Source organism: Myxine glutinosa, chromosome 3 (assembly GCF_964187855.1).
Source record: "Myxine glutinosa chromosome 3, kmMyxGlut1.1, whole genome shotgun sequence".
NCBI lineage: Eukaryota > Metazoa > Chordata > Myxini > Myxiniformes > Myxinidae > Myxine > Myxine glutinosa.
In genome coordinates, this window is record NC_136263.1 from 78,571,733 (window position 1) to 78,585,261 (window position 13,529).

Below are 13,529 nucleotides of genomic sequence, written 5' to 3' on the forward strand. Positions count from 1 at the left end.
TGTCATTCCCTGGCCCAATGGCAATGTATGCCAAAAATCAAGTACGTGAGCCTCTCAGTTTAGGAGTCTATAGGTAACACACACACACACACACACACACACACACATACACACACACACACACACACACACACACACACACACACACACTTTTTTTATTTACATAGATTGAATTTTTTTTTTTGAAGTGGAATGAGTTGAAGAGGAAATTGAAAAGAGCCTTTTAAATAGGAAGAAAAACAGCGTGTTGTAATATACCACTGAATAAAACACTGCAGGGGAAAGTTTAAACATATTTAAACAGAACCGTGAAGAACAATCTTATATTCACAAAAATACCAATGGGGAGAGGGCCGAGAGGGACAACCACGAGTCACTTGAACAGGGCAAAAGGTGGAAGGCAAGGAAATAATGGGGGCGGGGTGACACAGCGCACGTGGACAGAAGCGCACGTGGACAGAAGCACATGATGAGACAAAAGCACACATGGAGAAAGGGAAATAAATGTTGTTGTGTTTTTTTGATTTTTTTTGGGGGGGGGGGGGGGGTTAAAACGTTAGACAAAGAGTAGATGTTCGGGGGAGAAGGGAAAAATCTAAGAACCAAGCAAAAACAGCGAAGGAAGAAACTTAAGTGAACAAACTTCGACGGGGGACCGGGGAAGCCTGAGGCTTCAAGGCCGCACACGCTGGGCAGTAATATCGGCTTGGTGTTATGGTATGTCAAAAAAGCTCATACATTTAAGGAACGGCTTTAAAATTAGTTTGTATCGAAGGCGCGATCCCCGGTTAGGTAAGCCATGTCACCCTCAGATAAACGGTTTCACACAGAGGACTCTGGGAGATTTGGTCGAGTAATTGGCATTCATGGTTGATTCGCAACCTGCTGGAGTTATCCAAGGGAGATATCCATGACCGGTGGCCTCAGGATCGGAGATTGAGAGAGAGAAACGCAAGGAATATCTCCTTGTGGCGAACCCTGAACCCCGCATCTGTAACAATACATATATCTATCCGTAACAATGCTGGTGACAGCTCACCCACTGTTGACATTGTACTCTATACCAGGACCAATAACTAACAAGACATTGATTCGTGTGGGGAGTGCAGCAAAAGACATACAGTGGGGGCAAAAGCAAAGAGCGTAGTTATTCACGTATGTACCGAGCTTATACACCTTACCTACAGGTCAAACATAACAAGCGCCTTCAGAATCACACTATAGAAGGGTAGAGGTTTAAGAAGGAAACAGCAGGGCAAGGCTTAAACGACCTCTTGGCTCACTGCGCGAGGACTGATGAGTCCTTCGCTTCCTTGTGCTGGGGGAATGGGTAATGGGGAAGAAGGCTATTTTCACTTGGTGCCTGAATAGAACCCACTTGCCTGGCTTACTCCAGCACCCTCCTGCCATTCCTCTCCATTCCATGGCAGATCGAATGCCACAGGTGAGTGCCTCCGTCAAACCGCTTCGACGAAGAACGACGGGACTCGATGACTAGACCAGATGACGACGACAGCGATTAGACCACCAACTATCACAATGATTACTCTTCTCCCGGAGAACATCCCAAACACAACGTCGAGACAGATTTGCGGCTCCACCCTTTAGGCGTCTCGTGAGGGGTGGAGTCTAGCAGGGGTCAAGGTTGACGACTCACCCTTTCCTGGTGTGGTTTCTGGGAGCAATGGTCACACACCGCAGTCTTTGGTCCTGGTGTGGCATGCCCATTGGCCCAGATGAGCTTCTGACATCACCCTTTCCGCAAGCTTGTTGGTCTGAAAATGTTATCGTTCACTCCTGGAATGTGCCATGGGCATCAGCTCCCGACTCAACATGGGGCTGACGGGTCTCCTTCCCCGTTTGCCGCCCGAAGGCCTGGCAAGAGCCCGGATGGCATGGTGGAAAACTGGAGGGTTATTGCTGATAGGAGGAAACAGTGGAAAGATAAGTGCAGGTTTGCGCTAACTGGCAGCTTGTCTTGTTGGTGATGGCGCTGTGATTGGGGCGGAGTGTTCAGAAAAGTTAACTTGACTAGCGAGTGAGTGTTGGTATGGTGTGCTTGAATGATGGTTTCTAAAAGTGCTTGGCAATGACGTTTTGGCATCTGAATAGATGATTGGAAAGGTGGTTATCTCAGTGGTGGTTCAGTGGTGGTGGAAGCACTGCTGTGGCTGTGGTGACAGTTTGCTTCTGGTGCGCAAATGCAAACGGTGTCTTGGCACTCATATGCAAATGAGGGAGCACATGAAAGAGTGGCACGCAAAGTCGAATGTGGCGAGACAGAGAGGGACAGAGAGAGATAAGAGAGAGAGAGATAAGAGAGAGAGAGAGAGAGATAGAGACAGAGAGATAGATTGGTTTTAAAATAAAGATAGAAGATGGGGGGTGGGGAGGGGGGTAGGGGGGCAGAGGAGGGGCGGAGGAGGAGGAGGAAACGAACTAATCCCCCCACAATGCATATCCCCTTTGAAACCCATAAGACAAAAGGAAGGACTGTCTGGCACATTTAATGATGAAATAACTAACTCGGGAACCCATATGTTGTGCGCCATTGCCATGGGGTCACGGTTTGCAGAACAGTAACAATATACATCTGTGCAGTGTCTGTGTTGTGTTGTCACTGAACTACTCCCTCAAACTTTTGTTGAATCGTACCAAACCTCTGGTCTGCACCGACCTCTCCCATGTGTATGTTCTAAGGGGAGAGGGGGAGGGGGCGGGGTCAAATTTGTACAAAATAAATGTATGCATTATGATTGGTGTGAATCATGACAAAATACAACTCATACACAGTCATTATACTCAGTTATTAAAACAAGCCTGTGCCTCTGTAGCGACACATGGTGAGCCGAGCCATCAATCAATATTGTCCACTCGGCAATATGGAACTCCCTATTTACACTTTGAAAGATCGAGGAGTATTCTGGGATGAATTGTGTTTGTGGTTTATCCCTACTAGTGAGGTACCCGTGCTACGCACGGGTGGGAGGGCAGAACCAAACATACAATGCAGAAACGGCGAATGCTAAAGCATGAAACCAATAAATTCCACATTCCTGTAGCACCATCAGTCGCATGTCAGACATGGACAGCAAGTTCGTGAAGGACTTCCATGAAAAACGTACCCGTTCACAAACAAACGGGTACGTTTGTTCCATACCCAGTCAATGGCGAATCTGCATATGGCGATCCGCGAATTTCACCTTTAGGAAGTAGAAACCATCACGGCATTTCGTCATTCACTTGAACTCGATATCTCTTTTTTCATTCCAAACAGCATAACTCCAATCACAAATTAAATAGCATTAATATAAAAAATAAACTTTCAACAACATTCGTGACATAAACAAATACTTAAATCTTGATGTGAAGTGCTGTACGGTTGGGTGAATACAATTACGAATTCAAAATCGTAATTGTATTCACTCAATTCCAATCATCAATTGATACTTTAACAAAATACTGTTTTAAACCTGATTGATCTCTCCATTCAGGTTGCTTCTGACAATCCAGACTTGATCTGCTTAACAGAAACTTTCCTCCTTCAAGATGTCTCTGATTCCTCAATATCTCTTCCTGGTTACTCCCTCCTCCGGTATGATAGACCTGAGCCTCGTCCTGGTGGTGGGGTTGCTATCTTTATCAAAACCTCTCTTCCTCACTCTCCTTGCACTGCCCTCTCTCCACCCCACCCCTAGGAGTACCTCTGGCTACGGCTTCCTCTCCCCTCCCACCTTTTGTTCATATGTGTTCTGTACCGTCCTCCAAACAGTAATGACTCCATTTACATCTCCCTGTCTGACAACATGGACCCACTTCTATCAACTCATCCAAACTCTCTCTTCCTCATATGTAGTGACTTCAACTGTCATCATGCCAACTTGCTGGGTGTGGGTTCCTCTCTCACCAGCCATGGGACCTCAGCAAAGGACTTCTGTGACTCATTGGGACTGACACAATCTGTCAATTTCCTGACCCGGATCTCAGTCAATGGAGTATCTTCTCTTCTAGACTTGGTTATGACAAACTTCCCTGCAACTGTCTACTGATCTTCTTCTGCTCCAATCGGTTCTTCTGATCATGTGCTTGTTAAAGTGGACATCTCTCTGGCCATTCTCAGAGAGCCCCCTCAGCGCCGACGAGTCTGGCATTTCACTCAAGCTGACTGGCACGGGCTGCAAGCAGCCATCAATCATATGGACTGGTCTCCCACCTCTACTGCCTCTGACATCAATTCTTCCTGGGAATTCTTCCAAAGCAAACTGCTCTCTCTCATGCACAGATTTATCCCATCTCGTCTTCAGTTGTCTTACCCTTACTCCCGTCCATGGTACACTGAATATTGTGGTGAGGCAGTTGCCCTGAAACAACTTGCCTTTGCCTCTTGGAAGGCAAATCCAACTGAAGGTAATCTCAGTTCCTTCCACCAAGTTCGGAACAAGTGTGTGTCTACCCTCAGGAGTGCCAGGAAGCACTATCTCTCCACACTCAAGAATTAACTCTCAAACCTGTCTCCTTCCTCCAAATCCTGGTGGCGTCTGGTCAAATCCGTTTCTGGTGTTTGTTCCCCCACCATTCCCTCCCTCACCTCAAATGGCTACACAGTTGACACCGCACGTGACAAAGCCGAATGCCTTAACTCTGTATTTGCCTCAAAATCTTGTGTCCCAAACCCATCTCTCTCTGTTCCCACCTTACCCAGTCGAACCCAACTGCTCCTGGAGTCTGTGTCCTCCTCTCCTGACAAGGTGGAGAAGTTTTTTCTACTCTGGACATGTTGCTTCTGCTGTCTCAACAATGGATGGAGGTCCTCAATGCCAAACAGGAAATCAGAGCTGTCTCCCTCGACATATCAGGTGCCTTTGATACGGTCTGGCACCCAGCTCTGCTCACCAAACTCTCCTCCTATCGTATCCATGGAAATCTCCACGCTTGGCTTGCGGACATCCTCTCTGGTCGTAGTCAACGTGTGGCCCTGAATGGATTTCTCTCATTGCCCCTTCCTGTTCTGGCTGGAGTTCCCCAAGGTAGTGTTCTGGGCCCTGTGCTTTTTCTGGTCTTCATCAACGATCTCTCCGACTCTGTGGAAAATCCTCTCTGTCTCTTTGCTGATGACTCCACTCTCTACCGCTCCATTCCTCATCCCTCAGATCGGCAGCCTGCAGCCTCCTCACTCTCTGCAGACCTGGACAAAATCACAGACTGGTCAAACAAGTGGAACATGTCTTTCAATCCTGACAAATCTCACACTCTTACGATGTCTCTCCGAAAAGACCGACTGGAAAACCCTCCCATCTACTTTCTCAACAGTCCTCTCCAAGAAGTTCTGTCACTCAAGCTTTTGGCTCTCACTATCTGCCATGATCTTTCTTGGGAAAACCACATTTCCAAGCTGGCCTCCAAAGCCAGTCGCCGACTGGGCATCCTCCGTCGTGCGAAGTCGTTCCTTGGCACACCTGAGCTCCTCACCACATACAAGGCTTTCATCCGCAGCTCAATGGGAATACTGTTCCCCCCTCTGGGCCGGTGCTCCTGCCTCACACCTAGCTCGGCTTCACGCTGCTGAAGCCAAAGCTTTCAGAATCATTGGAATCTCCTGCGATGAAGCTAACTCCGAGGGCCTTTAACTCACTCACCGCAGGCAGGTTGGTGGTCTTTCTGTCTTCTACCGACTCCTCTCCGGCCTTGCTCCCCCAGCTCTGTCTGTGCTCTGTCCCCCAAATATTCCTTGAGGTCGCACAAGATCTGCCAGCAACCCTCTTATGGTTAAACTGCCAAAATCTAGGCTCTCTGCTCACCTTCACTCTTTCATTCCCCTTTTCTCCTGCCTCTGGAACAAACTCCCCCACTCCCTTCAATCCCACTGCTCCCTCCAGGTCTTTAAAACAGCTGTTCACCACCATCTCTTATCTTCCCCCATCCAAAACCTTGATCTTTTCTACCCCCGCTAATTCACCCCAGATACATTTTTTCGAAATTCCAACTTCTTTCCTGGAAGTCCTTGCAGTGTCCATATGTTTTATACCTCTCCCACCTCCCCTAAGCCCTCTCTCTCCCACAGTTCTCTCGATGTCCCTGCTCTCAAATGTTGTGTTTGTGTCCTTCCCCCTCTCTCCCCCTCTTGTCAACCGCTCCCCTTATTTTGTGTTTGATGTGTCGGTTTGTGTCGGTTTTGACTTTTTGTGTGATAAATGGTAGCTCTTTTCACGAGCCTCGATCTTGTATCCCCCAAAAAAAAAAAAAAAATGACGGTTGTATTGGGATATTATCAAACCCGCTCATTGCCGTAATGTCAACTTCCGCATTCGTGGCAGGTTCATAATTTTCAACAAAATCCAGTATTTATAGAATTTCAATAAAAGCCACATGACTGTTCATATCGGTAAATATTATTCCATCGTGTTTGGAAAAACTGGAAAATTGGAAAAATTGGAATATTGGAAACACAATATAGCCTATTTTACTCCAGGGGGTCCCAGGATTACCCACCCAAAATATCGTTGCGATCGGTTCAGTCGTTTTTGCGGTACCTTGTGAACGGACGGACAGACGGACATTTGGTGAATTATAGTAATATTTTGTTCGCATATTTAATTTTCAGTTGAAAATGGCTCATTTCCGAATGTTCTTCTTTAACAGCCACCATTATGCTTATGTTATTGTGGGGTTGTTTGCTTTACCTAAGTTTTTCATGAACCGGTTGGTCAGGCCTGACGTGAAAGTAATCAGTCAGGTTTTATCCTAATAATCCGAATCAGAAGGTCAGGTTTTTTTCCCATCTCGTCTTCAGTTGTCATACCCTTCCTCCCGTCCATGTCAGGTTTTATCCTATCTCGTCTTCAGTTGTCATACCCTTCCTCCCATCCATGGTACAACAAATCTTGTGGTGAGGCAGTTGTCCTGAAACAACTTGCCTTTGCCTCTTGGAAGGCTAATCCAATTGAAGGATCCAACTGAACTAATCCAACTATCTAATCGAACTGAACAACCCTCAGGAGAGCCAGGAAACAATATCTCCCCATTCTCAAGACTGAACTCTCAAACCTGTCTCCTTCCTCCAAATCCGGGTGGCGTCTGGTCAAATCTGTTTCTGGTGTTTGTTCCCCCTCCAACCCCTCCCTTACCTCAAATGGCTACACAGTTGACACCACACGTGTCAAAGCCAAAAATGCCTCAACTCCGTGTTTGCCTCAAAATATTGTGTCCCAAACCCGTCTCTCTCTGTACCCACCGGACCCAGTCATACTCAGCTGCTCCTGGACTCTGTGTCCTTCTCTGCTGACAAGGTGGAGAGGTTTGTGTTAAACCTGGACTCTCATTCTGCAACTGGAACACTGGAACAGACTGCATCAGCCCACCGGTCCTAAAATCATGCTCTGCCGCTCTTCCACTCCCCCTCTCTATTCTCTCCACCCTCTCTTTTGCTCAAGGTCATCTGCCATCAGTTTGGAAATCAGCCAACATTACCGCTTTCCACAAAGAAGGTGCAAAAACAGATCCTTGCAACTGCAGACTAATCAGCCTTCTCCCAATTGTCAGCAAAGTCATGGAATCCATCATTGCTTCAGATATCAAATCCTTTCTCTTCTCCAATGGCTTGATCTCTGATCATCAATTTGGTTACAGACCAGGTCACTCCACTCTGGACATGCTGCTTCTGCTGTCTCAACAATGGATGGAGGTCCTCAATGCCAAACAGGAAATTAGAGCTGTCTCCCTTGACATATCACGTGCCTTCGATACGGTCTGGCACCCCGCTCTGCTCACCAAACTCTCCGCCTATGATATACATGGAAATCTCCACGCATGGCTTGCGGACTTCCTCTCTAGTCGTAGTCAACATGTGGCCCTGAATGGATTTCTCTCATCTCCCTTTCCTGTTCAGTCTGAAGTTCCCCAAGGCCGTGTTCTGGGCCCTGTGATTTTTCTGGTCTTCATCAATGATCTCTCCGACTCTCTGGAAAATCCTCTCTATCTTTTTGCTGAAGACTTCACTCTCTGCCGCTCCATTCCACATCCCTCAGATCGGCAGTCTGCAGCCTCCTCACTCTCTGCGGACCTGGACAAAATCACAGACTGGTCAAACAAGTGGACATGTCTTTCAATCCTGACAAATCTCACACTCTTACTCTGTCTCTCCGAAAAGACCAGCTGGACAACCCCTCCCATCTACTTTCTCAACAATCCTCTCCAAGAAGTTCTGTCACTCAAGCTTTTGGGTCTCACTGTCTGCCATGATCTTTCCTGGGAAAACCACATTTCCAAGCTGGCCTCCAAAGCCAGCCGCCGACTGGGCATCGTCTGTCATGCGAAGTCCTTCCTTGGCACACCTGAGCTCCTTACCACATACAAGGCTTTCATCCGCAGCTCAATGGAATACTGCTCTCACCTCTGGACTGTGCTCCTGTCTCACACCTAGCTCAGCTTCCCGCTGTTGAAACCAAAGCTTTCAGAATCATTGGAATCTCCCGCGATGAAGCAGATTGTGAGGGCCTTTCACTCACTCACCGCAGGCAGGTTGGTGATCTTTCTGTCTTCTACCGACGCCTCTCCAGCCCAGCTCCCCCAGCTCTATCTGTGCTTTGTCCCCCAAATATTCCTGCATGTCTCACAAGATCTGCCAGCAAACCTCTTCTGGTGAAATGCCAAAATCAAGACTCTCTGCTCACCTTCACTCCTTCATGCCTCTTTTTCTCCCGCCTCTGGAACAAACTCCTCACTCCCTTCAATCCCACTGCTCCCTCCAGGTCTTTAAAACAGCTGTTCACACACCATCTCCGATCTTCCCCTATGCAAAACCTTGATCTTTTTTTACCCCCGTTAATTTCACCCTCGATCCACTTTTTTGAAATACCAACTCCTTTCCTGGAAGTCCTGGCAGTGTCCATGTGTTTTAACCTCTCCCACCCCCACCCCCCTTTCCACGCCTCCTTCCCCCTTCCCACGCCTCCTTACCCCCTTTCCCATGCCTCCCCCCCCTTCCCACACCTCCCCCTCCTTCCCACGCCTCCCCCCTTCCACGCCCCCCTTCCCACGCCTCCCCCCTTCCCACGCCCCCCTTCCCACCGCCTCCCCCCCTTCCCAAGCCTCTCCCCATTTCCACGCCTCTCCCCATTTCCCACGCCTCTCCCCATTTCCCACGCCTCCCCTCCCCTTCCCACGCCCCCCCCTTCCCACGCCTCCCCCCTTCCCACGCCCCCCTTCCCACGCCTCCCCCCCCTTCCCACGCCCCCCCCCTTCGCACGCCTCCCCCCCTTCGCACGCCTCCCCCCCCTTCCCACGCCTCCCCCCCTTCCCACGCCTCCCCCCCCTTCCCACGCCTACCCCCCTTCCCATGCCTCCCCTCTCCCCCCTTCCCATGCCTCCCCTCTCCCCCCTTCCCACGCCTCCCCCCCCGCTTCCCACGCCTCCTCCCCCTTCCCACGCCTCCCCCCCTTCCCACGCCTCCCCCCCCTTCCCACGCCTCCCCCCCCCCTTCCCACGCCTCCCCCCCTTCCCACGCCTCCCTCCCCCTTCCCACGTCTACCACGCCTCCCCCCCTTCCCACGCCTCCCTCCCTTCCCACGCCTCCCCTCCCTTCCCTTCCCTTCCCTTCCCACGCCTCCCCCTTCCCACGCCTCCCCCTTCCCAGCCCCCCTTCCCACGCCTCCTCTCCCTTCCCACGCCTCCTCCCCTTCCCACGCCTCCCCCCCTTCGCACGCCTCCCCCCCTTCCCACGCCTCCCCCCTTCCCACGCCTCCCCCCTTCCCACGCCCCCCTTCCCACGCCTCCCCCCACTTCCCACGCCTCCCCCCACTTCCCACGCCTCCCCCCCTTCCCACGCCTCCCCCCTTCCCACTCCTCCCCCCCTTCCCACGCCTCCCCCCCTTCCCACTCCTCCCCCCTTCCCACGCCTCCCCCTTCCCACTCCTCCCCCGCCTTCCCCCCTTCCCACGCCTCCCCCCCTTCCCACGCCCCCCCTTCCCACGCCTCCCCCCTTCCCACGGCCTCCCCCCCCATTCCCACGCCTCCCCCCTTCCCACGCCTCCCCCCCTTCCCAGCCCCCCTTCCCATGCCTCCCCCCCTTCCCACGCCTCCCCCCCTTCCCACGCCTCCCCCCTTCCCACGCCTCCCCCCTTCCCACGCCTCTCCCCCACCTCTTCCCACGCCTCCCCCCTTCCCACGCCCCCCTTCCACGCCTCCTCCCCCTCTTCCCACGCCTCTCCCCTCTTCCCACGCCTCCCCCCCTTCCCAAGCCTCCCCCCCCTTCCCACGCCTCCCCCCCTTCCCACGCCTCCCCCTTCCCACGCCTCCCCCTTCCCACGCCCCCCTTCCCACGCCTCCTCCCCTTCCCACGCCTCCCCCCCCTTCGCACGCCTCCCCCCCTTCCCACGCCTCCCCCCCCTCCCCACGCCTCCCCCCCTCCCCACGCCTCCCCCCCTCCCCACGCCTCCCCCTTCCCACGCCCCCCTCCCCTTCCCACGCCTCCCCCCCTTCGCAAGCCTCCCCCCCTCCCCACGCCTCCCCCCCTCCACACGCCTCCCCCCCTCCCCACGCCTCCCCCCTCCCCACGCCTCCCCCCTCCCCACCGCCCCCCCTTCCCACGCCTCCCCCCACTTCCCACGCCTCCCCCCCTTCCCACGCCTCCCCCCCTTCCCACTCCTCCCCCCCTTCCCACGCCTCCCCCCCCTTCCCACTCCTCCCCCCCCTTCCCACCCCTCCCCCCTTCCCACTCCTCCCCCGCCTTCCCCCCTTCCCACGCCCCCCCTTCCCACGCCTCCCCCCTTCCCACGCCTCCCCCCCCATTCCCATGCCTCCCCCCCTTCCCACGCCTCCCCCCCTTCCCACGCCTCCCCCCCTTCCCACGCCTCTCCCCCCTCTTCCCACGCCTCCCCCCTTCCCACGCCTCTCCCCCTCTTCCCACGCCTCCCCCCCCTTCCCACGCCTCCCCCCCCCTTCCCACGCCCCCCCCTTCCCACGCCTCCCCCCTTCCCACGCCCCCCCTTCCCACGGCCTCCCCCCCTTCCCACGCCCCCCCCCTTCCCACGCCTCCCCCCCCCTTCCCACGCCTCCCCCCCCCTTCCCACGCCTCCCCCCCCTTCCCACGCCTCCCCCCCCCCTTCCACGCCTCCCCCCCCTTCCCACGCCTCCCCCCCCCCCTTCCCACGCCTCCCCCCCCCCCCCCTTCCCACGCCTCCCCCCCCCCCTTCCCACGCAATACAGTACATTGTTAACACTAGGGCGTGCCCGTACGTGGGTGCAAAAAACATGCGTGCAAACAACAACAACAAAAAAAAACTTTGAAACCACGTGGCAGTAACGACCACAGAACCCCCCCCCCCCCCTCTATTTACATGAAATGGTTTGGTCCATTCGCAAAGCCAAAGCGAACGGCTTGCGAGTACGGTAGAACCCCCCCCCCCCCTCTATTTACATGAAATGGTTTGGTCCATTCGCAAAGCCAAAGCGAACGGCGAACGGCTAAATCGCCATAGCTCGGTAACTACTTCTCCGATTAATATGAAACCTTGAAAAGGCACATCCTCAGGTCCCCAGCAATATACCTGGCAAGTTTCAAGTATATCGGACCCGTGGTTGTCGAGAAACAGCGGTCACAGACAAACAAACACACAGACACACACACAGACACACACACAGAGATTACTGGAATTATAGATAGACTAGGGCATTGCCCGTACTATATCTATATCTAAAATTATATCCCCCCCCTCTATTTACATGAAATGGTTTGGTCCAAAGCGAACGGCTTGCGAGTACGGTGACAATCCCCCCCCTCTATTTACATGCAATGGTTTGGTCCAAAGCGAACGGCTTCCGGAGTTTGGTAAAGAAATCGCCATCGCGTGCACAAACGCGCAGGAAAGCGAATGAATCGCAAATTCGGTTTTATTAGTTTTAAAACATAGTTTAACGCCAACATAGTTGCAAACGTGAAATAAATGAATACGCTCTCAAATGTGCCATCCCGAGGCAGAGTGTGTCCTCCACGTTCGGCACACGCGATCGTTCGCTGCTCTCTGATTGGTTGAATCGTTTTTTGGACATAGCTCGGTAAGTAATTGTCCGATTAATATGAAACCTTGAAAAGGCACATCCTCGGGTCCCCAGCAATATACCTGGCAAGTTTCAAGTATATCGGACCGGTAGTTGTCGAGAAACAGCGGTCACAGACAAACAAACAAACGTACAGACGTACAGAGATTACTGGAATTATAGATAGATGTAATAATCGTCTTGTACCTTACCAGGAAGTGTGTTGAGCCTGCCGAGCCGGCCCGTTCTTAACGGTTTCGAATGGAGTGCTTAAGGTACTTGGCGAATGGCGAGTGCTGTATTCGAAACTTGGTAACTGAACACCCACTCACGACTCCATCATGCCTACATTAACAGGTCAAATGTTTCACAGCATGTTCGAAATCGCAAAGTAAAAACCCTGCACATTGCACGTCTCGCGTTTATATTTAATATATAAAATCAGCAATATTATCGATTGCCAAATAAACCCGAATTGCACGTTAAAAATCAATCAGTTTATAAATGAGCTCTTTATGTTTCTCTTGCAAGAAGCAAGGCAGAGGAAAGTTGTTAATGTTAGTATCTCGTTCGTTCGTACGTGACCTCCTAATCCGCTAGACAATCATGCCGACACTACTGTCAACTGTGCATACGGCGTGGAGAAATAAAGAAATAATGAATAAATAATTATTAATAGGCATGCATAATCGATAAATAATATAATTTAACAGCAGGTGCCAAAGAAAAAAATATAAAAATCGAGAATTCGATATGTAGTAATTAAATAAAAGATACGCCTTACGTACGCATTGGACGGCGTGACGTCAACGCGGTGGCGCGTTTTGCGCAAGGTAAATAATGGCGGTAAGAGAGGGAGAAATATACAGCACCGCTTCTCGCGTCTGTGAATCCGGTGCATCGGAGCCACCTGCGATGTACTAGACCTCCGAAGGTGGATGGATCATATACATGAGATTAAGGGCTATCGGCTGGTAGTGAGATTTTTGTTGTGGTTTGCTGCTAAAAGCTTGAAAGGAGGGGCGAATAGTGGATTTGTGTGTTGGGTCCTGGCGGTGTTTTGTTTGTACCCACACCCTGCACGCTTCTTCTTCCTCTTCTTTTTCTTCTGATTTGGCTTCTGCTGCTCCTCTTCACCTCCCACCGTTCACGGTCGTTCTGTGCCAACCTGTCCGTTAGCTCGCCTTGTTAAAAGGTGGTTGTTTCCTCCTCCACTCCGTTCAGGTGATTTTACATGGTTGTGCGTCTTCCTTTTCCAGGCTTTGCCCCAGAGGATGACCATGGATCTCAGAGTGGCCAATAAGTATCGCCTCGGCCGTAAATCGGTAGCGGCTCCTTCGGAGACATTTACCTGGGTGAGTGGCATATCCTCTTTTCGGCTCCCGCTGCATTGCGCTGCTTTACTCGCTGGATCCGTATACACTGTTGGTGTGTATGTAAATATACATATATGCACTTGTGTGTTGTTTGTCTGGTTCGTGGGGGTCTACCAGTGG

At 51.9% G+C, this 13,529-nt stretch overlaps 1 protein-coding gene across 1 annotated transcript in view; it reads left to right on the top strand.

The window, feature by feature from the left end:
• The first annotated feature begins 12,837 nt into the window (after positions 1-12,837).
• The window catches only part of LOC137418250 (casein kinase I), an 87,398-nt gene continuing 86,706 nt past the window's right edge, over positions 12,838-13,529 (top strand). Inside the window, 3 exon segments of the mRNA XM_068104268.2 lie at positions 12,838-12,866; positions 13,293-13,353; positions 13,356-13,388. Of these exon segments, the coding sequence (XP_067960369.2) occupies positions 13,308-13,353; positions 13,356-13,388 (79 nt within the window). The 5' untranslated portion in view covers positions 12,838-12,866; positions 13,293-13,307.